Here is a 26291-nt window from a genome sequence, read left to right as displayed (position 1 = left end):
TTGCTGTTGCACTCGCTGACAACATGGTTTCTGGCAGTGGGATGAATAAAAACAGCCACGCCCATTGATTGGGAAATTGTCAGTAAAACACTCTTCTAAGGGTATCCTGAAGAACCATGGCGGGATCAGGCATTAAGGACAAATGAGAAAAATTTAGACCTTAAAAATTCAGTTGTTGGCTCTGACAAGGGTAAAGAAAAAAACAGCACACTGAGTCAGGGAAAAAACATGAGTTAATAACATCCCAGCTCAGATCACGAAAACGAAACGGCTATCAGAAGAGCCTGCAATGCAGGCCGCAGATACCTGATGGTCCTTCAGGGCAGTGGAGTGGGCTCCGAGGAAAGACAAACATAACAGGCACTGGACGCGATTAGGTTGTAACTAAAAAAACGAATGTTGCAATAATAGGTTTGGCCTTGGTTTGCTGGGTTTAATATCCCAAAGAAACTCAGGCTATTAGAGACAGCATAGCAGAGGCTTCCCGAAATTTTGACCACCTGGAGTTCTTTAACATGCATTGATGTTGCACAGTACATGGGCACCTTGCTTAGATGATGATGATGATGATAATAATAATAATAAATTAAAAAGGATGTAGCACTGTCAGGTGATTTTGCTAAGCATCGTAAAATAGTACATGCTACAATGGTGAGGCCTTTCCCAGTTGTCTATGTGGCCTTATGTGCACTGCTGTTACTCTCCGAAAGGTCCAATGTAAGAGGCAACATTTCCTTTGCGTGCTGTTCCAAACTTGCAAAAAAGGGGGGTCTGGTGGGCTTGATATTAGTGTGTTAAGACCTGTAAGCTCCAGGTCTATTTGACATTCATAACAGTGATTGATAGTCTCATGTATCATGCAGTGACGTCATAATGAGAACCCACATTGATTACCTGATATCGGTCCAGGACATCTTTTGTTGGCCTGAACTGATGAACTTCCTGCATGATAAGAACACTTATGTGAGAACACTGAGCAAGCCATGAAGGGCAGGTAAAGTGTCTCTGTCCAAATTTAGTTTTCTCTCTCTCTCTTTCTCTCTCTATCACACACACACACGCACACATGCACGCACACACACACGCACACGCACACACACATGCACGCACGTCCAACGTTCGAAGCAAAGCATGTTGCAGCAGTGAAGCTACCTAGCAATTCATTGAAGAAACTGCTGCAGAAGCAGTCACCCAAACTTTATTTTTTTTTGTAACTGATCAGCAAACTGCACTCTAGTCCAGTTCCTTTGCGTGAAGTCTTCTTTGTCACACCCCAGTAATGTGCTGCAAACAGAGCCAAAAATTTTTTCTAGTTCTCCACAATTTTACCACCATTATGAACACCTTTGGAATGCAGTGCTACTCAACAATATATCGGCACCAGCTGCAACAGTACATGGGTGTGTGAGAGTATTTGGTTACATTTTTCAGCTATCCCATTCTGCAAGCTTCCAGGTTTGGAGATGGTTCGAAAAACAATTGTTCATGGTTATTGGTCTTACCCTGGTCATACTGCCACCCGTTCCGATTGTGTACTTCGTGCTTTATGCAAAATGAAATGTATGGCAGAGAGGCAGCTGTTTGATAATGCAGAATGTTTTTTTTAATAATGCAACAAGGAAAAAAAAAAAAAAACAAACAAACAAAAAAAAAAAAAAAACAAAACAAAAAAAAACATGCGACATTGCAGACATGACCCAGGTCTGTTGGCCATCTACCTAAGTGTTACCATATAGTGTTACCATATAGTGTTAGAAGCATGCTGGCTTCTAACACTGGTACTGGTGCTGTTCACGATCTATGCACTAAATTGCATGCAGTGACAAGTCTCATCCGCATTTTGTTCTTGAGATTTCCTTCGTAAAATTCAACCAGCTCAACAAGCCAATGCTCCTGCACAAGAACTTGTTCGTACAGAGCACGTGAATAGAAGATGCCTTATCCTCCTCTCCTCACCTGATCTTTGCCCGGCTGCCGGGCAAGCTGCCCAACCAAGGTGTCAAGGTCAAAGACAGGAAGGTTACGTGCACGCTTGATCTGAAAAATAAAGAGACAAAATGTGAAGAAATGCCTTGCAAGTACACAGGATAGATTTGAAAGCGCCACATATGGAATTTAAGCATGACTAGACTCGAAGACAAAGCTTGGCGTACAGGTTGTTTCCCACAACAGTTGGGCAATGGCCAGTTAGGGGTACTGCTGACAAGTCAATGCTTCGTCACTGATATCTATAAACGCTGCATGCCGTGCAAACAGCCACAAGATTGCTTTTCATACTCTAATGTCTTCTGCTAGATGGCTGCAGTGACCTCTTAAATAATTCAGCCAGTTCATGCTATTATAGCTAGCTGATTGTCAATGACATTTTGTCCCTACTTTTTCCCACATTTATACAGTGAGCGGCAGTATCTGACGCAGGCCCGATTACCTTACCTCTTTTATGCATTTATGACTGGCATCATTACTTACTCAATTTCTACACTAGATGTAGAAAATTGTAGCCATTATCAAGAGAGATCCCTCAAAAAGTGACCCCAACTATTGCCTCCCTAGCCAACGAGGGCAGTGCTGCCATCTGTCAGAAAACAACAACACTATGTTCTCTTTTTCTCTCTCTTCAGAAGCAATACAATGTGTGTATGCTGGTTGACAGATGCTTTCCCTTCTAGCAACTTGTTGTGTTTTGAACCAAATCATGCAAAAATTAAGTAAGCAGATGAAACACAATCTCTTTACAAAACTCACTAAGAAAATACAGTCACTGCGATATCGTTCGCCACCTAGTGACTCTGTTAGTCCCTGAGAGATGGCGGAACTTCCCTGCATACTGAATTGAAGTAATGTCTGGGGTTGCTTTTTGGGGTCCCAGTTGCAAAACAATGGTGGTTTTCTATCTCTGCTTAGAAACCAGTGTAGGCAGGGCAATTTATTTTACACAGCCCAAACTAATACATGTACGTACTTAGAAGCCAATAAGTATATTTATGCCAACTAACCATTGCTACGCGACACAGAGTGCAAAATGTAAACCCTGCATGCAGCAAGGTATGACTGTGAACAAACTGGCATTTCAAGAGAAAAGATAGATAGATAGATGGATTTATTTAAATGAAAGGCAGAGCGGTTGGCTGGAGTAATTCAAATCTGGCCTGCTACTCTGCACTGGGGAAGGGGAAGGGGAGAAGAAAGAAGATCATGATGGGTGACGATGTGGGAGAAGGCATATGAAATAAGTCGAACCCGGTTATATCGAACCCGGATATATCGAATTTTGGTTATATCGAACTCACGGAATATCCCCTTGAAAATCCCATGTAAAAGTATAGGAAAGCCACGTCATATATCGAACTCAATTTCACCGGTCGTTCGATATATCGAACTCCGCACCACGCACTGGAAAGTGTGCCTTCCCAAAGACGATCGCATCACCATTGGCCGTTTGCCGCGTGACGTTTTTAAGCCACGTGCAGAAGGAATGGGAGGGGCCAGTTCGGCGACGGCTAGTACGGGAGCGCCGCGCCCATTCCCCAAAGGCGCGCGCATCTGCAGTTGTCGTTTCCCGCGCGCCAACACATGACGTTTGCAAGCCATGTGCGTGGGTGTGCCCATTCTTTTGCCGAGCTATCTCTCTCCTTCAGCATGCGCAACGCATGCGCCAAGCCAGCTCAGCCCGTTTTGAGACAGACGTCGGACGCTTTCTCCAGCGTGTGTTGCGAGTCCGAACCCTCTGCGCGCGCGGCGCGGCGGCTGACGTGGCTATGGCGCCTGCGGATAAGCTCTGTATATTTTTTTTTTAATGCGAGTCATTCTTTTTTATTGTTGTGCTGTACGCCCGGCGTAGCGTAAGATATGGCGGCTGCGAACGTTAAGAGCGGCATTTTTTTTTTTTTTGCGGGGGGGGGGGGGGATGTTTATTTTATTATTATTATTTTTTTAATCGTTTATCCTTGCATGTATGAATCAGCGAAAGCACGCCAGCGAAAGCATCATGACGCCCGCCCCAAGCGCGGCGTGATAAATCGAACCAGGCTTGTGCAATAAAGCCATCATGGGCACTATGCCAAGTTCGCTCCCCGCCACCGCAGGAGCTATCAAAAGATAAACGCGCCCTGACGTTATCGCTACGCAGCATCTTGGCACGCTGCCAATCAGCTGTGGATGAGCCGACGGAAACGGACTGACGCGCGCCATCGACATGCAAGGGAAACCTTGTTTTGAGCTGCCGCGGTGGCTCGAGCGGCGAGAGGGACGCAGTTCCAACAAGTTTGAAAATTTTTGCTCTGTCGCTACCGCTCGTCGCTGAGATCGCTCAGTCGCTTGAATGTGAGCGAGCTGGCCTTAACGCATTTTTTTTTTTTTCAAATTCTCGGGTGCAAAAGTGGAGGGTGGGTTCATTATGAGAGTGGGCTGATTACGCGACAAATACGGTATCGTTTTTTCGCATCGTAAGTGCCGTCACAAGCCGATTTCTGTATATCGAATTATCGATATATCGAACTATTTCGCGATCCCCTTCGAGTTCGATATATCCGGGTTCAACTGTATATATACAGGCACGGTAGCTTGCTTTACAAGCGCGAACCAAAACCGTTGGCGCAAAAAAAAAAAACAGCAAAAAGTCCGCACTGCCTGGACACCCTTCCCCTTATCCTGCCAAGCGCCCAGCAGCAGTTTCTCCGACAGAGGCCTCTTGTCCAAATGCTTCAAGGAAGCGGCGCTAGCACATTTCGTTCACACGCATACACTGGGCACACCAATAATACTGTGCATAAGTGTCTCCATTCTAGTATACTTTCCGAACCTTAGACAAATAGGTCAATCAGTAAACAAAACGAAAATTAAAGGGTACACTTAAGTCTGCTTAAGTACAGAAATGGGAAAGCATTGCGAGTTCTGATATGAGTTCTGCATTTCTTTGTTTAGTTGCAGTTTTCATTTGACAAATTCACATAAAGTCAAATTTCAGTGGCCCAGGGGGCCAAATTTCGAGTAGGGCCCACCTAAATTTGTGTGTGACCACTGAGTTGGCTATACTCAAATTAGGTTAGACATCGATTTTGGTCAAATTTAGACTAAGCAAAATTTCGGGGGTCCAAGGAGGCCCAATTTCGAAGGCGGACCACCTAAGTTTGGAGGTAACTACTGAAGTGGCCATATTCAAATTAGATTTGATGTCGATTTTGGTCAAATTCTGATGAAGTCGAATTTTAGTGATCCATGGGTCATAATTTTGGGCGTGGGCCATCCCAATTTGGAGCTCACCACACTCACATTGTTTTTGACATCAATATTGGTCAAATTTTGAAGAGTTTAGGTTCTGGTAGTCCAGGGTGCCAAATTTTGCAGGTGGCCGATCACAATTTGGGGCTCACCATTGAACTGGCTGTACTTGAATTAGATTAGACATCAATTTTGATCAAAGTCAGAAGGGGGTCAAATTTTAGTGTTCAAGGGGCCAAATTTTGGGGGTGCCCCATCCAAATTTGGAGGCCATCATCAAGTTGGCCGTACTCTATCATATTCATTACTTATGCAATGGATTAATCACAGTTTATGTGGCCACGCCTGGTGCTCTGTCTACACGCTCTGCTGATGGGCGCTGCTTACTGGTAATGCAACTCGTGACAAGAAATGCTTTTGCATTAATAAAAATTCGTAAATTCCCTGAATCAGTGCACAACTGCAATTTAGTCTTCCACAACCTGCGTGGCTTACCTGCCTGACAAGAAGCTTCCTCCTCAGCTTCCGTGCCTCGCAGGGAAGTGGAATTTGCAGGGCATATTTTTCAATCTGGCTTAGTAGTTGGTGCTCCTCGTAGATACTCATGGGAACACACCTGGCACATGAAACAGACAAGACGTACTGATGCCCCTTTTTCAGACACAGCAACCTTTCCTTCCTACTGCTAGTCGCTCTACAAAGTGGAAACACTACAACGCAATCACATATGCACATTTTATTCAGATATCAAGAAATATATGAAGCAAGAACAATGCTCTGCTGCATGGCTTCGAGTAGACCTATGGTCTTAACTTTGCATAGGTTATCTTTATTAAACACTTCACTATTGTACAGAAAGGTTATGCGGTATGTCCAACAAAAAAGTGCTGCAGTAGACAATTCTGAATGAATTACAGCCAACTGGAGTCTTCCAATGTGCATGAAACCTCAGAACAGTAGTATTTTCACACTGCTATTCCTCAAACTGGAAAGAACTGAACGAAGTCTCCACATTTGCATCCAACCAGAAATTGATGCTTACATGGTTCAGAAAGAAAAACCTTAGCTTTAATTTTTTTTTTCCAAAAATGCTTGATTACATGTCTGCAAGCTTGCCAAGTTTTGTTAAACCACTGTTCGACTTCATTCGTGATGGCAAAACTGAAATCAGAGACTGCAATGTGTGAAAATCCGCTTGGCTCACCTTGTCTTCTCTTCCTTGACCTCTGCCCGTCTTTCACCCATCCTGCGCTTCTTGGCAAACCCTGACATGCGTGACTGAGATGTCTCCGTAGAGCTGCTCTCGGTGTCACTCAGTGGCTCTTCTTTGATGCTCATCGTAGATCCATCGTCTTCACCATTTATGACACCCGTGATGACCTCCTCCGTAGCGGCCACCTCGCCTGCATCAAGACAGCATAACTGACCACGTTGGAAAGATTGCCTTTCTTTTTTCTTTATCAGCCCTGCAGGCCGGATGGTTGGCGTTCAAATGGAAACATTTGGGCAGTACAGCAATTTGTGATCCACTTGTACGAGCTGGATACAGCAGCGAGTAAAAATAATTGGCACAAGTGAACGAAAACCGATGTGGCCGCAAAAAGAAAGAAAGAAAAGGCAAATTATTCACGGCAAATAAACAGTATAAAGAAACCTTGCAAAACATGGTCGCTGCAGCCGGAATATAATCCGGTTCCCCAGGCTCAGTAGTCGAGCGCCCTAACTGCCAAGCCAACATGACAAAACAATCCATGTTGCACACTTCTGGTCTCTTAATGAGACCCTGAAAAGCTATGGCCATATTCTAATGCCACAAATCTGCAGAAGTGGCACAGGTGGTCTTTGTGGGTATTGGAGTCAAATTTCAAAGTTCTGCAGAAACCCTGCAATTTACAAATACAGTAAAACCTCGTTACAAGAGACACTCAAGGGACTTGAAAAAGATGTCTCTTGTAACCAAACATTCCTACCAACTCGTATGCGCGGCAGTTTAGATTCCCTTAACTAAATTCTGTTCCATATCAGTGTCCTGGTTTGTTGCAATATGTCAGGAACCAAGAAGGAGTGCCTCCTCTTAACTGGGAAGTCAGAAGGAGGCACTCCTTTTTGGTTCCTGACATATTGTGACCAAAAAAAGGACACTGATGTACAACAAAATTTAGATAAGGTAATCTAAACTGCCACACATACGAGTCAGCTGCGTTGCAAGAGTGTACCTGGGTTAATTGCGTCTCTTCTAAATAGTGAAGAAGTTACTTTAGGAACCTGCAAATGTTGCCCTTAGTAACAGAGTGTCTCTTGTAACCATGTCTCTTGTAACCATGTCTCTTGTAATGAAATTTTACTACATAAATATATTTTTTAAATTGCTCTTCACAATTGTTCACAACAAATTAGGGAAACACAGAACGCATTTATGATCCCTTATCGATTGTCATAAAGTGCACAATCTGGATGCACCCTCTCACTTAGAGCGCTCGGACACAGTGTGGCACAGACGCAGCCCTTTATATTTTCTTTTGCGCATCAAAATATGTTGAATTGAAGGATGGAGAGGATGAGCATCATTTCTTATCACCAATACTTTAATTTCTGCTCAAGCTAGGTTAACAATTTTCGCACTGTGAAGATTAGCGATGGAATACCGACTCTTTGTGTATTTTCTACTCTTAGCAAATATCTTTTCGCGGCCCCTTTAACAGTACACGAAATGGTTTTTTGGTTTTTTCTGATAGCTTGCTGCATTACTATCAATTTAATTTCAAGCTTTTCATTAATTTGTGACCCAGAGGTAAGCATAGGTGTGATATTACTACTTACTACTACTTATTATTATTTATACTGCCTTGAAAGTATCTGCCAAATGCACTTCGACCCACAGTTACACTCCTGCTAAACTTTTTTTTTTATCTTGTGGTCCAGATCTGCAGTACTTGGTTTAGATTATACCCCGTTCTAACTATATTTACTGTTTGACTATCTCATGCAAATTGTTGTTGCTTAGGCAGGTGACTTCCTGTTGACAGTGCTGACAAAACGACATAGGTGGAACACTACTGCAGAGAAGACAGGGGCGACCGACCATCAGTCTCCAAGATGCCAACAAGCTCCTCAACTTTGGGAGACTGGACTCCAAAGTAGCTTGAGTCCATGGTTGCCACTTCTTGGACATTGAAGTCCTCCAGGTCCAACATCTCATCGTCTTCGACTTCCACTTTTATGGGCAACAGGCCATCTGAAAGCACAGTACAGGTACACCATTGCTACATGGTACGTTTCGAAAAAGGTATCCACATGCATTAGAAGCCAAAATTAGATTTAGGCTGAAATTGCTCATTAAATGCTGAAAATTATCTATGCAGAGGCACATAGGTAAATGCCACTTACAGCAGACTGAGCAAAAGAAATAATATCTAAGAAAGAACAACTTATTGCTTTGTAGTTGATGACAATAACAACGGGATTCCTGCTCTTTAACAAAGTCTATTTCGGATAAGTTGATGGCTTCTGTTGCAGTGTAACTGACGGCCATCAGCACGTGCATGTCTTTAACGTTGTGTTACTTATTGTCATCAACATCATGAATGGCTGCCGAAAAACAAAACAGGATAAAACTATGTTCAAATTCAACTTTCTCTATCAACAGTTTCAGCCAGACAGTTGAAGGAGTATTTTCTTTCAAAAACATACCAGAACTCGCAGGAACGATGTCGATGGGGTCACTCGGTGGTTCAGACACATGAAGCAAATCTTGCCGAAATGGGTCACTTCCGAATAGGTCGTGGTCACTATTCCAGCTGTGGAGATAAAAAAATTTTGAACGGAAATATAACACCAAAGCTGACAGATACATAATAAAATGCAGTAATAAACCACAGATGCAGTTTGTTAGCAACTCTACTTTCTTTTTTTACCAAAACAGGCAGCTCCTGAAAATGCTTCATGTACCAGCATTCTCTCTGTTAAACAGTCTTCCATGTCTCTTCACTGTCATTAGCTGTATCCATGGATAGGTGAGAGTAGCCTGCAGTTCCTGAGGGCACTGTCTGATACCACATGGAATACATCACACAAACCTCCGACTGATTCTACAAAAAGGTAGGGGTGTGCGAATATGAAAATTTTTTAACACAAATCGAATATGTACATAGAAAAGAAAATGCTTTCAAATATAGAATGTACCGTTAGTATAAAAAAAAAAGGGAAAATTAAAGAAAAAAAACTAAACACTGTTCATCTTGTTCATTTCAGAACTAACACAGTATGTAATTGCAAATAAATTTAAAATAAAATTTACAGAAGCATATACCCTTGCTGAAAAATTCAGTATAACTTTTATACAAGATTCTATATAACAGCTTTTTGTATAGGAAAAGCCTGCATGAAACCAGCTGGAGCTGTCATTTGGCTGATGAATGCAGTAAAGTGATTTGGTTTTCAAGGGACCAGCGAAAATTTCCCAATGAACCACAAGCTCGAATCATCAGATGGGTCTGAAAACACTGCTGAAAACTGTTTGCATCACGACAATTTTGTCTGATGAAAACCTGCATGTTAACTCTCTGGGTTTGAGGTGAAACTAGGGGTGCACAAATATTGAAGTTTTAATACAAATCGAATACGAATATAAGAAAAAAATGCCTTCGACGATTAAATCGAATATCTGATGAGTAAAAAAAAAAGAAGACAAATTGAAAAAATAGCAACCACTGTTAGCCTTGTTTATTGCAGAATTCATGCGATATTTCAAATAAAATTAAACTAGAATAGCACGGAAATGTATACCCTCCTGGAAAATACAGTATTAGTATTACAGAGAATACCAGTTTCTTGCAACAGATAAGATGTGTGGCAGATAAGGTGGCCATAGCTGGCATAGATAGATGAAGAGATATGGGAAAGGCATTTGTCTTGCAGCAGGTGTAGTAAGGCTTCAGCTGCTGCTGCTGATGATGATAATGATGGTGCTGCTGCAGAAAGAGCGGAAAGCTTAAAATACCGATGTGCTCCACATCTGCCATTGCAATTTGCCACTGCAGTTTGCCGTCATCGAAACGAAATAAGAAAATAAAAAAAAAACATGAAATTAAAAAAAAGTTTTAAAAAGTCAAGAAAAATTACTGGAAGTCCTCGGGCGTCATCAGGCTGTCATGCATTTCAAACGACGAGCCAGTAGTCTCATCATATGAGCTGATATGTTCCGGCTCGTGCACCTGCTCCGGGATGATAACCTCCTGCTCCGGGATGATAACCTCCTGCTCGACAGGTTCTGACTTGATGTGCACGTTTATGGGAATTGTCACTTGCTGCTCAGATGATCCGGCCACAGGCTGCAAGCACAAAAGAATGCATTATTCCTTATTTATTTTGCTTTCCCTCGTAACACTACTTTTTCTTCTACTCCTCCACCAAGCTTCTTACTCTACAGTGAAAGCTCGCTAATTCGAACTTCGTTAATTCGAATTTTCAGATAACTCGAACTGCACTACTTGGTTCGGCCAAGCTCCATAGAGATCTGTGTACAAAAAAGATCGTTAATTCGAACGCGAGTCGGTTACCCTACGTACAATTCGAACTATTTTTGCCTGGGCAGCTTGGCACACAACACGTAGCAAAAAAAAAAAAAAAAAGTACCTCCGCGGAAGACCGGCATAGTTAGAGACTGCGCACGTCCAAAACGGGGACAGAAGATGAGAGAATATAAAGCCATGGCAGAGTGGGTAAAGCCTAATTGGCGCCATGACCGGCGCGGCGGCTGGCGGCGCCAGAAGGTAGGGGCTGGTGGCCGCGGCTGCCTTCTCTCTCCTTCGCACACCTCCGAAACTCGCAATACTTGTTAATTCGAACCCTGTTAATTCGGAAATATGGATAAGCACTGTCGGCACGGTCCCAGCCAAGGCACATGAAAAGCTATGAACTTTCTTTTTCATCAGTTGTCAATTCAGAATTCAAATTTCAGAATCGTTTTCTTCAAAAGGCGTTTACTGCTACCACGCGTTCCAATAATTGAGCGGCAGTAGACGGCGCCCGCCTCAATTGCCCATGGCAAGATAAACAAATGTACTGAAAATGTGGCTTGCACAATCGGACAAGCGCTGGCACCCTGCTAAGTTCATTTCTTGCATCCTGGTCCAATCAAAATCATGCACACTACAATAGGCAATTGTGCTCCTACGCACCTCTCGCCCCCCAAATTGGCGGGGGTGACAGTAGGAACACAATTCTCTATTATAGTGTGCAGAGGCGAGAGGCATTTAGGAGCACAACTGCAAGGGCTCCTCTGCATTTCGCTGTGCTGCAGATATCTTGTGAGAGGAAGTATAGAAAGGTTCTTAAATATCTTTCCGAACTCATGCAGGTTGCTACAGGCGAAGGCGCTGCAGCTTGGCATTCTGCCACAATTTACTTCTTACAAAAAAACAACAACAACAACCTGAGCAGCAAAATCCAGATGCGAAATACAGCAATTTCCTCACACGCACTGCGGTGAAAGGCGTCCACGCTGTGACTGTTTGGAAGCTTGATGGTGAAAGCGGGCCATGGAGCCCCACGTGACCCATGCTGACCAATCGATGGTGCCGCGGCGTGGGGAAAAGAATCGCGGTACTCTGAAAATTATCGAGTCTCTAACAATGCCAGATATTTGGCGTGAGCACCTATTTCCGGCATGTAAGCACCGATCAATCTGCGGGCGCTCTGCGTCTTCGGGAGCAGGTCTGGCGGGCTTACTATACTCCGTTTCATGCATCAGGTGCAATGCAGCGAAAGCTACTCCAGTAGTCCGCAAGAAAAAAAATGGTGGCGTATCACTACACCCCCCCCCCCCCCCCCCCCCCATCCTCCCTCTTTCTCCGTGGCGGCGACTGTGTGTGTTCTTCGATTGCTGCGCGCACTCCTGCCACCACCGTTCGCCACTGTGTGTCCCCCCTCCTCTTCCTGCGTGGCGGCGACAGTGCTCTCCGGTTGCCAAAGCACCGGCTCGCTATGCTATCAGCGGATCACGGTGCGTGCATCCCAAGCCGATGTGCAGAGCCACGTTGTCTTGCATTAGTGGCATCAATCAGTTACTGCTATCTCTTCGCCGCGCAACATTCCTATGGGCCCCCTCCTGCAACCTCCCGATAACTTATTGCTCTCTTCATTTCTCCGACCACAAAGCTTCCTTCATGACAGTCAAGAACTGTTAGTGGAGTATTTCTTGAAGGAATACGTATGAAATAAAGTCTGTAAATGTACTGTCTTTGCCAAAAGTAACCAGGCTGCATGTTTCGCTTTTCAGTCGGGTGGCAGAGAATTCATACTACTTCTGAAGCTGTACATCTGTGCAAAGTAAAGGCGGGCTCCAGTCCTCAATTGTTAAGGAGTTGTGATCACCTGGGAATCAATGTTGGCTTTAGAATACAAGCCAGAAGCAAACCATGCAGCCTGGTTACTTTTGGCAAAGACGGTACATGAATGTCTTGCTCGAACATACATGTCTTGGTCCCGTGCAGTTAGAATTAACGAGCTTTTACTGTATTAGCAAAATGACTGCTCAAACAGGACTAGCAGCTTGGATGTGAAACATGCTTCAAAAGCTGGCGTCTTCTCAAGTAATAAAATTTTGCAACCTGCAGCTCTCTCATGCGTCGCTGTCGCTGTGTACAGCCTTGGTAAGAAGTGTGCAGGCCACCAAGCTTGGTACTCAGCCACAAAGAGCAGAGATTGTACGCTAGTTGACTCGCAAAGCAAAGTCTGTGCCTATCAGGTGCAGTCCTCACCTTTCATTTACACAATACAAAGCATCGAAGCACATAGGTGCTTTCGCATAAATTGGAGAGAATGATAACAGCTGGCTAGCAAAGCCCATCGTAAATGCAGTGCAATGAAAACTTTAAACTCTAACTATAGTTGGCCTTAACAACGCTCCCTCACCTGTTTTCCATGCCTTTCCTCCTTCTTCTTCTCTTCCTCCTCCCTCACCTGCAACAATGAATCACATTACTGCAGTCAGCGTGAAGTAAACTATCAGGTGACTACTTTAACACCTAACCACTTTTTTTTAATCACCTAGTCAATGAAAAAAATTCAACGGCTTCCAAAGGCTGCCTCCATCAGGTATAGTATAGCGCCAAGAAGAGTTGGAAATAAAAATGAGACAACAAATTATGGCCTGATATAAATCAAGAATTAAAAGCCCCTGAACAGAGTCCTTCCAACTAACGTAGTCAATTTACTGTCATGTTGTCATGGTCAACTGCTTTGCACTCGCTAGTTACCTGCAATTTAACACCATCTAGTGCAAAGCTGTCAATTCTATTAGTTTGTAGGTCAACGCTATTAACTAGCCAATAGCCACCACAAGTCAATGCCATTAGTTTGTAGAGCTTGCTTTAAGGGGTACTTAGTACCCCTTCATTCTTGAGATGTATCCGACTGTGCATCGAGTATATGCGCTCATTTTACTATAGCCAAACGCTAGTGTTATGAATATGGCCCATGGACATGAGATCGCACATGAAACTAGTTTTTGCTTCAAGTTGTGCATTCGACAAGTCTCCTCATTATAATTTTTTTTTTCTAGTCGCTTTTTGCACGATCTATATTAGCCTTGCTGGAAGGAACACATTAACACAAAGTGGGCTTGGCGACACCGGTTTGACAACGACAATGACCAACCCTCTTCTGTTGTTCGCACAGGTGCTGCTGCTGCTTTGTTCTTCGCCAGAGCAGGCCAGCGGTGAATTCTTCACAGTAAAGCCAGGCCAGGATTCTTCTATCAAAATCGACAAATTTGACCATCACAGGCATTTTCCCGCCGAGTTGCCGGCGGTCAACAATTTTACTTGGACAACGCCAGGGAAATGGACATCAACAGAGGGGGCGTTTTCTTCGGGTTGGGATTTCCGTCGTACCGTCAGAGGGCTTGGTGGCACCAGTTTGACAACGACAATGACTAACCCTCTTCTGTTGTTCACACAGGTTGGTGAAAAGCGTTTTATATCTACTATCAGAGACGACTTTCGTGGTCTACTTGTGCTGCCAAGCCCACAGGCACTTTGTGTAATTGTTGCTGACTTTTGGGACACAATGGCACTGTTGCTGAAGTGTTGCGGGGATATTGAAGCAAATCCAGGTCCTGACAGTGACATAATAGGTATGATGCAGATGCTTTTGGACGGGCAGCATGAAATTAAAGAGGGTATAGCTGAATTGAAGCAAAAGCTCGATGACCTAGAAATGAGGCTTTCGAAGACCTCAGAAGAATGTAAAAGGATTGAGCAGGTTGAACATGAAATTGCAGATTTGAACTCCAGTGTTGGGGGCGTATTAAAAAAGCTTGATGACATTGAAAATCGCAGCCGCAGTAAGAACTTGGTGATCCGGGGCATTCTTGAGGTACAAAATGAAACCAAGGAACAATTGAAGCAGAAAGTGATTGCGGGAGTCTTCGCGCAAAAAGTGATGAGTGCAGAACGGGTACATAGAATTGGAAAGCCTTCTACGGGAAACTCGAGACCATTCATTGTGCAGCTTGGAAATTATAACGAAAAGAAAGAAATACTGTGCTACCGGACCAGACTGCAAGGAACAAAGATCTTTATTGACGAAGACTTTTCATACGTAGTAAGAAGAAGACAACAACGTCTTTGGAGCAGCGCAGTAAACGATAGGAAAAGTGGAAAAAAAGTTACACTTGTTTTCGTCAAGATTAAGATAAATGGTGTAACTTACACGTGGGACGAAGCGACAAACCGGCGCTGTCGTGTGAAAGAACAGCTATCTGATAAAGCGCCAGTGGCTCACAACCACACAGGGGATTGACTTGCGCATGACGGAGTGTTCAGGCTGCTGAATCTTAACGCTTGTAGCCTTGTAAACAAGTGTGTTGATTTCGAACAAGTGCTGATTGAGCATGACCCTGATGTTGTTGTCATGACCGAGACCTGGTTGCACGATGATGTACGTGACTCTGAAATATGCCCGCCTGGTTACAACGTGCTTAGGAACGACCGTGGCAGCAGAGGGGGCGGGGTAGCGATTTTCATTAAAAGGTCTATTAATTACACATTAATTTGCAAAATGACCGACATTGAAACATTATGGTGTAAAATCTTTTTAGGAACAAAAGAGCTGTTTGTAGCGGCTGTGTATCGTGCACCTGGGTCCGGTTCAAACGGTATTAATAAGCTAAACGATTTTCTTTACGACCTGCGCGCACAGCACAAATATGTTTTGTTGCTGGAGATTTTAACCTTCCGGATGTAAAATGGGATGAAATGGAACCGGGTTCATGGGAGAATGAAGCTGGGATAGCTGCTGTTGACATGTGTTTTTCCCACGGGCTGACACAGGTAGTCAGGGAGCTTACTCGTGTTCACGGTGATGGTGGATCGGTTCTGGATCTAGTCTTCATAACAGACAGTGTCTCATCATGGCTGCACAAAGTTGCCATTCTACCTGGAATCTCGGATCATTCCTTAGTTAGTGTAACTTTGCAGTTGGGCCCATTCTCTTGTACGCAAAAACACCTGACATACTACAGAGATTTCAATAGAGCTGATGACACTACCATACTTGACGAATTAAGCTACCGTTATGACTACTTTGACAAATTAAGCCACGATGAGTCCGCACACATAAATGAACTATGGCTAACTTTCAAAGAAACTGTTCACAAATGTATAACACAATATGTACCCTTGAAATGTAAGAAAAAACGTATCCACAATCCGTGGATTACGAGAGAAATTCTTCAACTAAAAAGAAAAGTGTCCAGACGTAAAGCAAGGTTGCGGCGATCAGTGAACCCGGCGTTACGTGAGGACTTAACGACATTAAGTGAAAGGTTGAAATTAATGATTAAAGAATCGAAACATAAGTTTTACAACATCACAATGAGTAAATATCTTCGTGAATCTCCCCAAAAGTTTTGGAGACACTTGTCGGCAACCAAGACACCAATAACAAAAATGAATACGCATCAGGGTCTCACTGAGGATAAGGCTAAAATTGCGGAGGCTTTCAATGGGTTCTTTGCGAGTGTTTTTACTTCGGATGACGGAGAACCGACACAGTTTGCGTCGCATAACAATTTACCCGAATTAGACGAATTGCAAGTGTCATACGAGGGAATTCTGGCTTCACTGCTGAAGCTAGACACTTCAAAGGCTGCAGGCCCAGATGAAATACCGAATTTATTTTTAAGGAGGTACACTGAATGGACGGCCAGGTATCTCTTCGTAATTTTTAAGAAATCTTTAGCCACAGATATGCTTCCTGATGATTGGAAGATTGGTAAGGTTACCCCAGTTTTTAAGGATGGTGACGCTAATAACGTTTCAAATTTCAGGCCAATAGCACTAACATCAGTGTGCTGTAAGCTTTTAGAGCATATTGTATCAAAACATATTCGCCAGCACTTAACGCGCAATGATTTTTTTAGTGAATACCAACATGGCTTTCGGGAGGGCTTGTCAACAGTGACACAACTATTGGAATGTTGTCATGATTTTTGTAAAGTGGTTGATTGCAGGGGCCAGATGGATGTTATATTCTTAGACTTCAAAAAAGCCTTCGACAAGGTTAACCACAGAAAGCTTCTGATTAAGGTAAAAACTGTTTTGGGACATAACTGTGTAATTCGATGGGTAGAGGACTTCCTAAGAGGTCGCAGACAGTATGTTGTCATTGGGGATGAGAGGTCCGATTGTTGCGAAGTTAGATCAGGTGTACCTCAGGGGTCAGTTCTTGGCCCCCTCTTATTTCTGATATACATTAATGACATGATCCGGGATTCACCAGTAAAAGCGAGGCTATTCGCAGACGATTGTATTATCTACCATGAAATCAGATCAGTTAACGACCAAATTAAACTTAATGATTATCTACTCCAAATCGATAATTGGTGCACGGAATGGCAGATGTCACTGAACCCACACAAGACAGTTTGCATGACAATTACTCACAAGCTTGAGCCCCTGAACTATGTGTATAGCTTGCAAGGTAGCCCGCTTTCCAGAGTAAATGAATACAAGTACCTCGGCGTGACCATCACTTCAAATCTTAGCTGGGCAAAACATATTGACAACATTGTCGCGAAGGGAAACAAGCGATTAGGCTACATTAGACGCGTCCTAAATCAGGCTTCTACGGACACAAAACTGACAGCGTACAAGATGCTTGTACGGCCTTTACTTGATTATGCATGCGAAATATGGGACCCATATCACAAAAAGTCTGTCTCTAAGCTTGAGCAGATACAGAGACGGGTGCTACGGTTCATTTTCTCCCGGTATCGACGATTGGATTCAGTGACCCCTCTTTATGCTCAAGCCGATGTGTCTCTTCTTTCCCACAGACGAAAAGAAAAAAGACTAACTTTGTTTTATTGTGTAATAAATGGTTTAGTCCTGGTTAAGAAAGAACAATACATAAACGAAGCAAAGACGCGCGTCACTCGTAATAAGCATAATAAACACGTCCAGGTAGAAAAATTTTTTAAGGACTGTTTTAAATACTCTTTTTTTTCCTGCCACATCATCCGACTGGAACAGCCTTCCTAACCACGTTGTGAATGCTCAATCCCGAGAGCAATTTGCTACCCTTATATGCAAATATTTAACGCAGGAGTGCACATAATTTGTACATTACATTGACTGTATTTTATGAACTGTGTTTTATTGACTGTACTTGCTGTTTTATCATACTGGCCTGCGTTTATAAATTTTGATGTCAAACCCACTCCTATCTTAGTCCAGATGGACTGATAGTATGTGCAAATAAATTTCTTCAGTAAAGCACAGTTGTTAGCCTAGCATTGTCACATGCGCCGCCATTTCTCGTCCTTCGCTGTTTTGACTGGTTTCCTCTTCAATCATGTATACATCAAACGGCCCGGACTTCAGATGTCCTGAACCCCTGCCAGATACCATTTTTAATCTGCCGAACGTCGAGCCCAGGCGTGAAGTGTACATAATTTCTCTCCAACCTTAATAAGCAGTGACCGCTTCTCCTTGAGTTGCATGGCAGCCTGTAGCGTGTTGCCGATGTAGCGGCGGCGAGGTCCATCCAAAATCGGCGATGGCTCTTCCACTGGTACTGCAGGACCCATCTTTGCTTTTCGGCATTTTGCCAGCAATGCGCCAGGACCCTCTGAAATGATAAAGACCAATGCTTGACACCACAAGTGGCAATACAGGCCAGTGCTGTTCACAAAACAAGGCAGCAGCTTTGAAAATCTTGCACCAGTAATCCAAGAGAACTTGATTTGGCTTGTTTTCACTCAGGCTAAAGCAATTACTTAACATATGGTATGGACGAAACACGTCGTGGGGTATCACAAGCTCTTTTGCAAATTTAAGGCTTTTTTCCCACCACATAAGGCCAAACGAAGTTAATATAAAACAAAGATGAAGCCAAGCAATGCTGATAAGCATCGTCATTAAGGCTCAAAGTGCCCCCATTGTGAAGTTGACAGCAAACACTGTATACAAAACGAAAAAGCACTACCTACTCCTTACCGCGATATAGAACAAATTACGGTTTTTTCACGCTAAAGTATATACTTCCCAAATAGTTGAACACACCATTTTATGACAGGTTGCAGAGGATGTCTGGCGCTGGTGTTCGAAATGCATTTCTTGATAAAATTGTACATACACAAATTTGTATCAAATTGTAGTGTTATGTAACCACTGTGTTTCTTTTTTTGCTTTTCCCTGTTCATTTCTAAATAACAGATGTATCCAGATAATTTTGTGTGTGCGTGTGTACGTATTACCTTCTAGCTCTTTTGTGTGTTACATCAAGTGTGCATTAACATCGCCATTTCAGTTGCTACAAAACTGCCTCTTTGCAGGGGCGGCGAGGCTTGTCAAGCAGTCGTAATGACTGCTTTTTTTTCTTGCCACCCTCAGTTTCTTTGTAAAGAAAACTGAAATAAACTGATTGATTTGAAGGCTGTTCTATAAAAGGTCTGATGTGTTACCGAAATCAGCCGGCGATGGGGGCTTCATTGTGGCCAGTGTCCACCAGCCACTCTCGCCGAGTTCTGCTGATCCAGAGCGGAAGAGCAGTGGGCAACCCGATGACAGCACTCCAGCAACCGTGCCGCGAAATGTTGCTGTTCGCTTCCTGTGGTCCGAAAAGTCATTTCATGCACCGTCCTCAGACAAGTAGACAAAGCATAAACAAAGGAGCCTAAAAAAATTCCACTCAAAAGTTGTAATGGGCAGAAAAAAACAATACTGCATCTATAGGGTTTGTGCATATCTAACTCGGGAGCGAAGTGTGCGCCCCTGGCGGCAGCACGGGCATCTAGAAAGGATAAGCATCAAAATTTTGGTGTATGTGCCAGCGAGTAGTGCAATTCACCACAGAGCTCTTTTCAGGCACTTATAGGTGTTAAGAAGGTTAATGCTAACCGCTGTGCTATTGCCTGCGATAGCTCTTATCGAATTTCGCTGGCAACCAAGAAATGATCCATAACTACAGCACAAGACAGGACAGAGACAGTAGTTATGAATCATTGAAAACATCAACTCGCCTAACAACTGCTTTTGTCGAACCAAGAAATACAAGAAACCAACTTCAACCCTCTCGTTCGTCTTCGGGAATAATAATTCTTTCTGTGTAATTATTTCCATCACAGATTTGTTTCTTGTTATCTAAAAAAAGCTGCAAAAGGCTGCCATGCCAATTACATGTTGTATTTACAGTGCAACAAGTCGATATAGTACATAGTTTGTACATAGTTTGTTTCTTTTAACACGTGTCGTTTGTCATCGGCCTGTTGTGGTAGAGGGAACCACTACTTCACCCCCGCCATTGGTCACAAGTTCCCTAATGATGTGGGCGGCAGGGTTGGGCTCTATAAGCTGAGCACTTTGAGCCAAGTTCTCCCCACAGGCCACTGACCGACTAAAACTCCGGTGTGTTTAGAAGCACGAAAGGTTTGCATGCAAGACGCCAGAAGCAGCCGGGATATTGTCTGTACAATCATTTGCAATGGCCCACAGTTAGTTTTCATTCGCTTGTTGTGCCGTTTGATATAACTGCTCTTCATGCCGAGTATTTTAGGTGACCTAGTTTAAATGACAGTACTATTCAGTCACTGCAACGTCGTGACAGTATGTCGGGCTCCAGAAGAAGTATGTGCGATTCGGAGAAACACCAGCTGCCAGAGTGCTTTTTAAGAGTATTTCTGGCTTCCCAACATGCACTTATCGTGCCACTTCAAAAAAGCAGCTTCGAAATGATGTTGCTTACTTTGTCAGACTTCTTTAAAGCACGGAGAAACTGTGAAAAAACGATTTCTTGCATGAATACATGATGAAATGAGAAAAATTGTTTGGAAATTATGCTTCCATGTGTTTCTATGAATTGCACTTTCATCTGAAGCCGACCGCCGATGTTGACTGCCATGACACACGTAGTGCAGTGTTTTGAAAATAGATCAACTTTAAAATAATATTTCATACTTTTGCAATCTGTTCTGGGAAGTACTTGGCTTTTCTTCATGAAGGAGTGACGTCATAAGTGCACTGTGAAATTATAAAAATGCTTTTGAAATGGCGGGTGCACGGAGACTATACTAGTCATCTGTCATGACACTGCAGTAGTATAGGCAGATGAGCCGTTCAAACAGTTTGCACAATAATATCAGTTTTTCAATCAGTACTATTACTTTCAATGGAGGCAAAACACAAGGCGTGATGTACAGCGTGATGTCAGAGAATGTTAAAAAAAAACGACATGATGGCCGAAATTATTTCGAAGCCCTGGTGTCTCTCCAAGCTCACCTTACTTTTGAATGTGAATCCCATATCCCATATGCCATGTTTTACACCTTCAAGTGAGGCAATTCCTGATATTAAAAAAAGCCTCTGACTGAGCCATGTGTTACGGTACAAGCACAGTTTAGCGCAGCCCGAGTTTAAAGAGAGTGAATACTCTGCCCAGTTTTTTGTAAGCAATATGACCTGGTTGTAAATGACTACCTCAAGTCAGCCTTAATTACGACTTTAATGCAGTAATCTTAGCTTTAACAAAACTCTCTAAGTTTTTGCCTCTCTCAGCGGATGATGTACTGACACTCAGGCTGTATCGTCCAACTTCTTCAATAAAGCCAGCTCTCAGGCAGGCACTTCTAACAATTATAATTTTTCATCTAGTGTCACGTCTATTAAACATCATCTTGGTTGGGAATCTTTAGCTCACCGCAGAAAACATTTCAGACTGCAGATCATGTATCGCATTTATTTTGGAAAGTTCAGCATTGACAAAGACCGGTACCTGCTTCAACCTCACTTTTTGTCTAGACGACTTGATCATCAGTGGAAGATCCGTGAAATAAAATGCCGGACAGATGTGTATAAAACCTCGTTTTTTCCACTGACGATCAATGAGTGGAACCGGCTGCCAGCTGGCATCACTGAGTGTTGCACTGAAAATTTATTTCGGGCTTTTTTATTGGATGTGTGACGTGGCGCCCAGTTCTCTTGCGCGTGTTTCCTTCATTACTTTGTTTTTGAGTGTTTTCATCACTTTGTTCGTCGTGCAGTTGCCCCCTTTAGATGCATGTTTTTCATTCTGCATTATCACTTGTGTTGTGTTATTTTCTTCATTTTTAAGTATTTTATCACTGGCGTTCCCAGCAAGATTACTTGTCATCTCCCCCCCTGCAATAATGCCTTCGGGCGCTGCAGGAACTTGTAATAAACTTGTAATAAATAAACATGGATCTCATGGCAAATGGCTGCACATTCTGGAGAACCCCGACTCCCAAGCCCAGATGCATCTTATGTCCTGCATCTACCTCAATGGCATTTTCTTCACCCAGGAGCATTCTGTCATGACCATTCAGTTTATACCTCAGAGAAAAAAAGAACCTATTGCCTAGCCATCACTGTATATAAAATAAAAGCTATTTAAAAAGTCCACCTTCTATGGTAATGCTAGGTAGACGAGGGAATGGGAAGAAAGGAATATTTCTTTTTGTCAAATGCAAAAGTACCTGGATTCACCGAAGAACGTCAGCCAGTTTCGGTCTATGAAGTTGCAGATGTGCTCCCTCCAGCGGAAGTATCCGAGCTTCCCATTGGAACCAGTGATGTGCAGGTTGTACAGGGTGAGCATGACGACCTGGATCCTAGAGTAAGGTTGTGGTGGTGTAAACACACTGTGGCTTCAGCTTGTAAGGACTGTACTCACATGCACAGTGTTTACAAAAACGGCAAAAAATAATTTGTTCACAGCTAAACAAGACTAGACTTGAGCCTGCTACTATGAAGCAAAAATATTAGAGGGTCTCTTAGACCTTTCTTAGGAAGAAAATGACGAAAGCCTACCAGTGAAGTTCCACGCCTAAGTTTCCGCAAGTATAGAACTATTCAGTGCTTTTATTGCCCTCCGAACAGTAGCAGAGAAAGGGGCTGAGTCACAGTGGCTACCGAGGGGCGTCCGGGCAGCCTGAGAGTGCAGGATCCCCCTTTCTCCTTTCTCTGCCCCCTTTCTGTATAAGATCCGAAGGGAAAATCAGCTATACCCTTCCTCTCCTATCATTTGCTGCTCATTGTTTGCCTCTTATAGGCATTCGTTGCAGTGCTACATATAATCACAATTGGTTTACAGGAAAGGAAAGGCTCTCTATCTGTCACACGTTCTCCGGCAAGTGTGGGTTTGAACGGTACACTTTTGTTCCTCTAACTTGCCATTTCTTGGTCTGCGTTCAAGTGTGGGATTGTAGATGCTAGGAACGCTAGACAAGAATACATCTCAAGGAATATGACAGATCGCGCGGACGACTCCCACGCACGGAATTTCATTCCATGAGCCTAGGAAGGCTTTCGCCTTGATGTCACATAAAAGGCTCACCACGAAAAAAAATGTTCAGGTCTACAAACTGAGGATGGGCAACAAAACGTAAAGAAGGTGCAGTGCACTTTACCCCTAAAATTCCATCCCTTTAACTATTCTGTGCACAGACTAAGGAGAGTGCCAAAATCTGTGCCTTCCTGTTGTGCTGGTAAGTATTTATGCTCATGACCATACAAAAGGGCACAAGCTTGTACAGCACATAACTAGATGTCTCACTGCTTGGATCCTTATCTTAGCTTCTTCTTTAGCCTGCTTTGTACTTTTTGGAACTTGCAAACATGCTCCACTTCACACTCAATATCGCAGTTGTTTTTGTTTCATCTGACAACAAACTTGTTAGCCTATGCAGTGGTCCCTCTCTGCAACACGGCATATAAAAGAAATCCGCTTCTAAGTGTTGCATTGTTTCATGGCACATAGGAAACTCGGGCCATCACGCGCCAAACGCAAGGTGTGATAAGTCTGTTTGATGCGCGGGAGTCAGGAAAAAGTTTTATTAACTAGTATAACTGGACAAAACGTTTATTTCTGTTAAGAAAGAAACAATACAAGACATACTGACAAGTGAAATTTCTCCAACAGTGGACTTTTTGCAGGGCGGACTAGGATGTGTCTATCCTAAAATTGTGGGAAAGGCTTTTTCCTTACCCCCCCTCACATATCATGTATTTGTAAACAGCATGACAGAATGAAATGCACAAAAAGAGACAATACCAACTAAATGACACAACTTCGCGTTTGACAGCAGTACAGCTAGTTACCATTGCATCTTTAGGCGCTCCAGAATCTCGATGTTGTCGGGGGAGCACCGCTCACAAATTAACTTGAAAAACAGGTCACCGACAAGTGTGCTGCGGTGGCTGCTTTTCAGGCACTCTGAAACAGAGAAGTAAGCTACTGTCAGTCGTCGCATCGCTGGTATGCTGTCAATACTTTATTCGTGTTCGTTGAGAAAGTTTTCGTTCGAACTTGCCTGTGTGAAAGTAAAGCTTGCAGCTACTGCACTGCAGCATTAGTGAGTCGACATGCGCAGTTTTACAGTAACAGTGCAGAGAATCCATGCTGAAAGGTGCCGCAACAACTCAGCCACGACAGTCTGACGGATGACACAACTATCCGTCCGGTTCAAAAATCAGCTGAATGGGCATGAGGACTTTTAAAGCGGAACGACAATCCACAAATTTCGATATTATTAAGAAGGTTGCTCAAATGACAAACAGTACGTAAGCCAAACCCATTCAAACAGCCGGCTAAACAGTTTTTACATTTTACACAGCATGCGCATGGGGGCTGCCATCTTTACTATAAACAACTAATGGACAGAAAGTAGCAAAGAGGGCGCTATGTATTATTTTCCTTCAAGAAAACAAGTAGAGTAATGCTTCTCCAGCTGCGATTTCTATCACATGGACTTTGCGGGCATCTCGGCGGCTGCTCTTTGCGGCTTGTTTACGTGCCCCGTTTCGCCCATTTCTTGAAGTGAAAAACCACAGACTTCGGAATTTTCCCGTCACGCCGGCAGTCCAATGAAAAACTATGGCAGCGGAGGACGTAGAAGTTAGTGTTTTCACATTGTTTCTGACGTGGTTGGGGGAATGCTGCGTAGTTCTTCGTTTCTGAACTCGCGCCTCCCCCGTATGTTCACTCCCGCAGCTCTGTAGCGGTAGGCGAGACGGGGAGCTGATCTTGAGCACTTATCTACTGCTAATCGCTCTCTAATCTCGTTCGTTCTTCCTCTCACATCTTTCGCCTCTAGCCGTGACATGCCTGTCCATGTTTGTCTGTCCGCCGCTGGCTTATCGACTTTCTCCCGGGCTGTGTGCTGTAACAAAGCGCGGATGGGAGCTAACTGCGTGATTGTTTTGTCGTTGCCGGTTGGTTTTCGGCGCCTCCGTGCCAGTTGAGCTGAACTGTACTTTACCTATTGTGTGGTTGTGCCGCGCCGCATGATATGTGACAGGAATCATGCTGGCCGCTCCGAGCCGGAGGGCCTCAATGTTTGCCCTCTCGAAAACGCAGAGATCGTCTCCACCGACTCTGGAGGCGGACTGCGTCTACGTGCAGATGAAGAAGCAGTACCGCGTGTCAAGGTACATCAGAGCGCAGTGGTTTGTCAACCAGATCAACAAAGTCATCCAGCCCAAGCAGCCAACCGAGGTAATGCAAGTTAACTAAATTCGCTTTTCTATGCGCCAAATCATATTTCGGACTTCATTTTATTGGTACGCATTTCTGGCATCTAGCAATCAAGGAGCAGTAAAAGCGAATGTGTGGGGAAGATCTCGATCGAAAGGAAATGTAGGCCACGAGTTTGCTTTGCTAAGGTGTGTTTGTGCGTTTCCTGAGGTGTACTGTATACCGAAAACGTTAGTGATCGGCGGTGTGCATTCACTTTTGATTATTATGAATAATTATCATTTCATTGCCTAGTTTCATTGCATTAGCAGTAATGGTCGCACCACCGTAAAAAAGCCGTCATAGTTGTGAAGACTCTGCCACCTGGCAAGAACTGCCATCTGCCACAGTTGGTGTACGGAAGAGCCACCTGGCATGACCGACAGGAAAGAGGTGGAAGAGACGAATAACTTGGATATAATGAATAATGAGGCGCTCTAACGTTACGAAAAACTTGCATCATTCAAACTGATTGCCTCTAAATTCAAAAAGAAGGTTTAGGGTGCACAGGCAAATAAAGACGTTTCATATTTTGTCTCCACAACTTGGTCTCCACAGGCTTGTTCATTACACTTTGGGCTGGCATCATAAGTACATTGCTGACACATACCTTGTTGCACAAATCATTTTATAGCGCAGCTCTTACGTGCCGTTCAGTGGTTAAGCAGTGTCACCGTTGTTGGCGGTGTAACCGAGTGAAAGAGAGTCATGAGCCAAAAAGAATTTCTCAGAGGAAGAGAAAGAGAGCGCTGACCTCTAGACTCTTTGCTCTTGCTCGTGGCTCTTTCTCTTCTTCTCAGAAATTATCTTTAGCTCATGAGAAAAATAGAATGCGCTTTGTAACTGCACGCACATACATACAGGCATCTCTCAAACTCTTTGCCTCAATATATTATACAAGCGCTTAAATAGCTGCACTCAAAAAATGAAGTATTGTAATCATTCTTAGAATTTGTTTTATGCATAATTTGTTTATGCATCAATTAACGAGTCTAGCACTTTTCAAATACACTGTGTGTTCTTATGTGCATGCACAG

The 26291-nt window shown here is 43.5% G+C and overlaps 2 protein-coding genes across 3 annotated transcripts in view; one reads left to right on the top strand and one right to left on the bottom strand.

Moving 5' to 3' along the window:
• Nucleotides 1–24398, bottom strand: part of Atac2 (Ada2a-containing complex component 2) — a 38990-nt gene extending 14592 nt beyond the window's left edge. The window contains exons 1-13 of the mRNA XM_084576323.1: nucleotides 24053–24398; nucleotides 23841–23955; nucleotides 22217–22351; nucleotides 19190–19335; nucleotides 18191–18354; nucleotides 13135–13182; nucleotides 10342–10550; nucleotides 8911–9017; nucleotides 8303–8455; nucleotides 6425–6623; nucleotides 5716–5836; nucleotides 1957–2037; nucleotides 895–942 (exon numbers count right to left, since the gene is read on the bottom strand). Coding sequence (XP_084432449.1) covers nucleotides 895–942; nucleotides 1957–2037; nucleotides 5716–5836; nucleotides 6425–6623; nucleotides 8303–8455; nucleotides 8911–9017; nucleotides 10342–10550; nucleotides 13135–13182; nucleotides 18191–18354; nucleotides 19190–19335; nucleotides 22217–22351; nucleotides 23841–23955; nucleotides 24053–24140 — 1614 coding nt within the window. The 5' untranslated portion in view covers nucleotides 24141–24398. The remainder of the gene's footprint in view (nucleotides 1–894; nucleotides 943–1956; nucleotides 2038–5715; nucleotides 5837–6424; nucleotides 6624–8302; nucleotides 8456–8910; nucleotides 9018–10341; nucleotides 10551–13134; nucleotides 13183–18190; nucleotides 18355–19189; nucleotides 19336–22216; nucleotides 22352–23840; nucleotides 23956–24052) is intronic.
• A 70-nt stretch (nucleotides 24399–24468) lies between these two features.
• The window catches only part of LOC146181270 (KICSTOR complex protein SZT2-like), a 183198-nt gene continuing 181375 nt past the window's right edge, over nucleotides 24469–26291 (top strand). For both annotated transcript variants that reach the window (XM_084576322.1, XM_084576321.1), the window contains exons 1-2: nucleotides 24469–24636; nucleotides 25099–25236. In XM_084576322.1, coding sequence (XP_084432448.1) covers nucleotides 24616–24636; nucleotides 25099–25236 — 159 coding nt within the window. In that variant the 5' untranslated portion in view covers nucleotides 24469–24615. The remainder of the gene's footprint in view (nucleotides 24637–25098; nucleotides 25237–26291) is intronic.

Source organism: Amblyomma maculatum, chromosome 8, assembly GCF_055883805.1.
Source record: "Amblyomma maculatum isolate TAMU_Amacu chromosome 8, ASM5588380v1, whole genome shotgun sequence".
Classification (NCBI taxonomy): domain Eukaryota; kingdom Metazoa; phylum Arthropoda; class Arachnida; order Ixodida; family Ixodidae; genus Amblyomma; species Amblyomma maculatum.
Note: the sequence above shows the minus strand (reverse complement) of the source record. Positions and strands in the feature narration are given on the sequence as shown.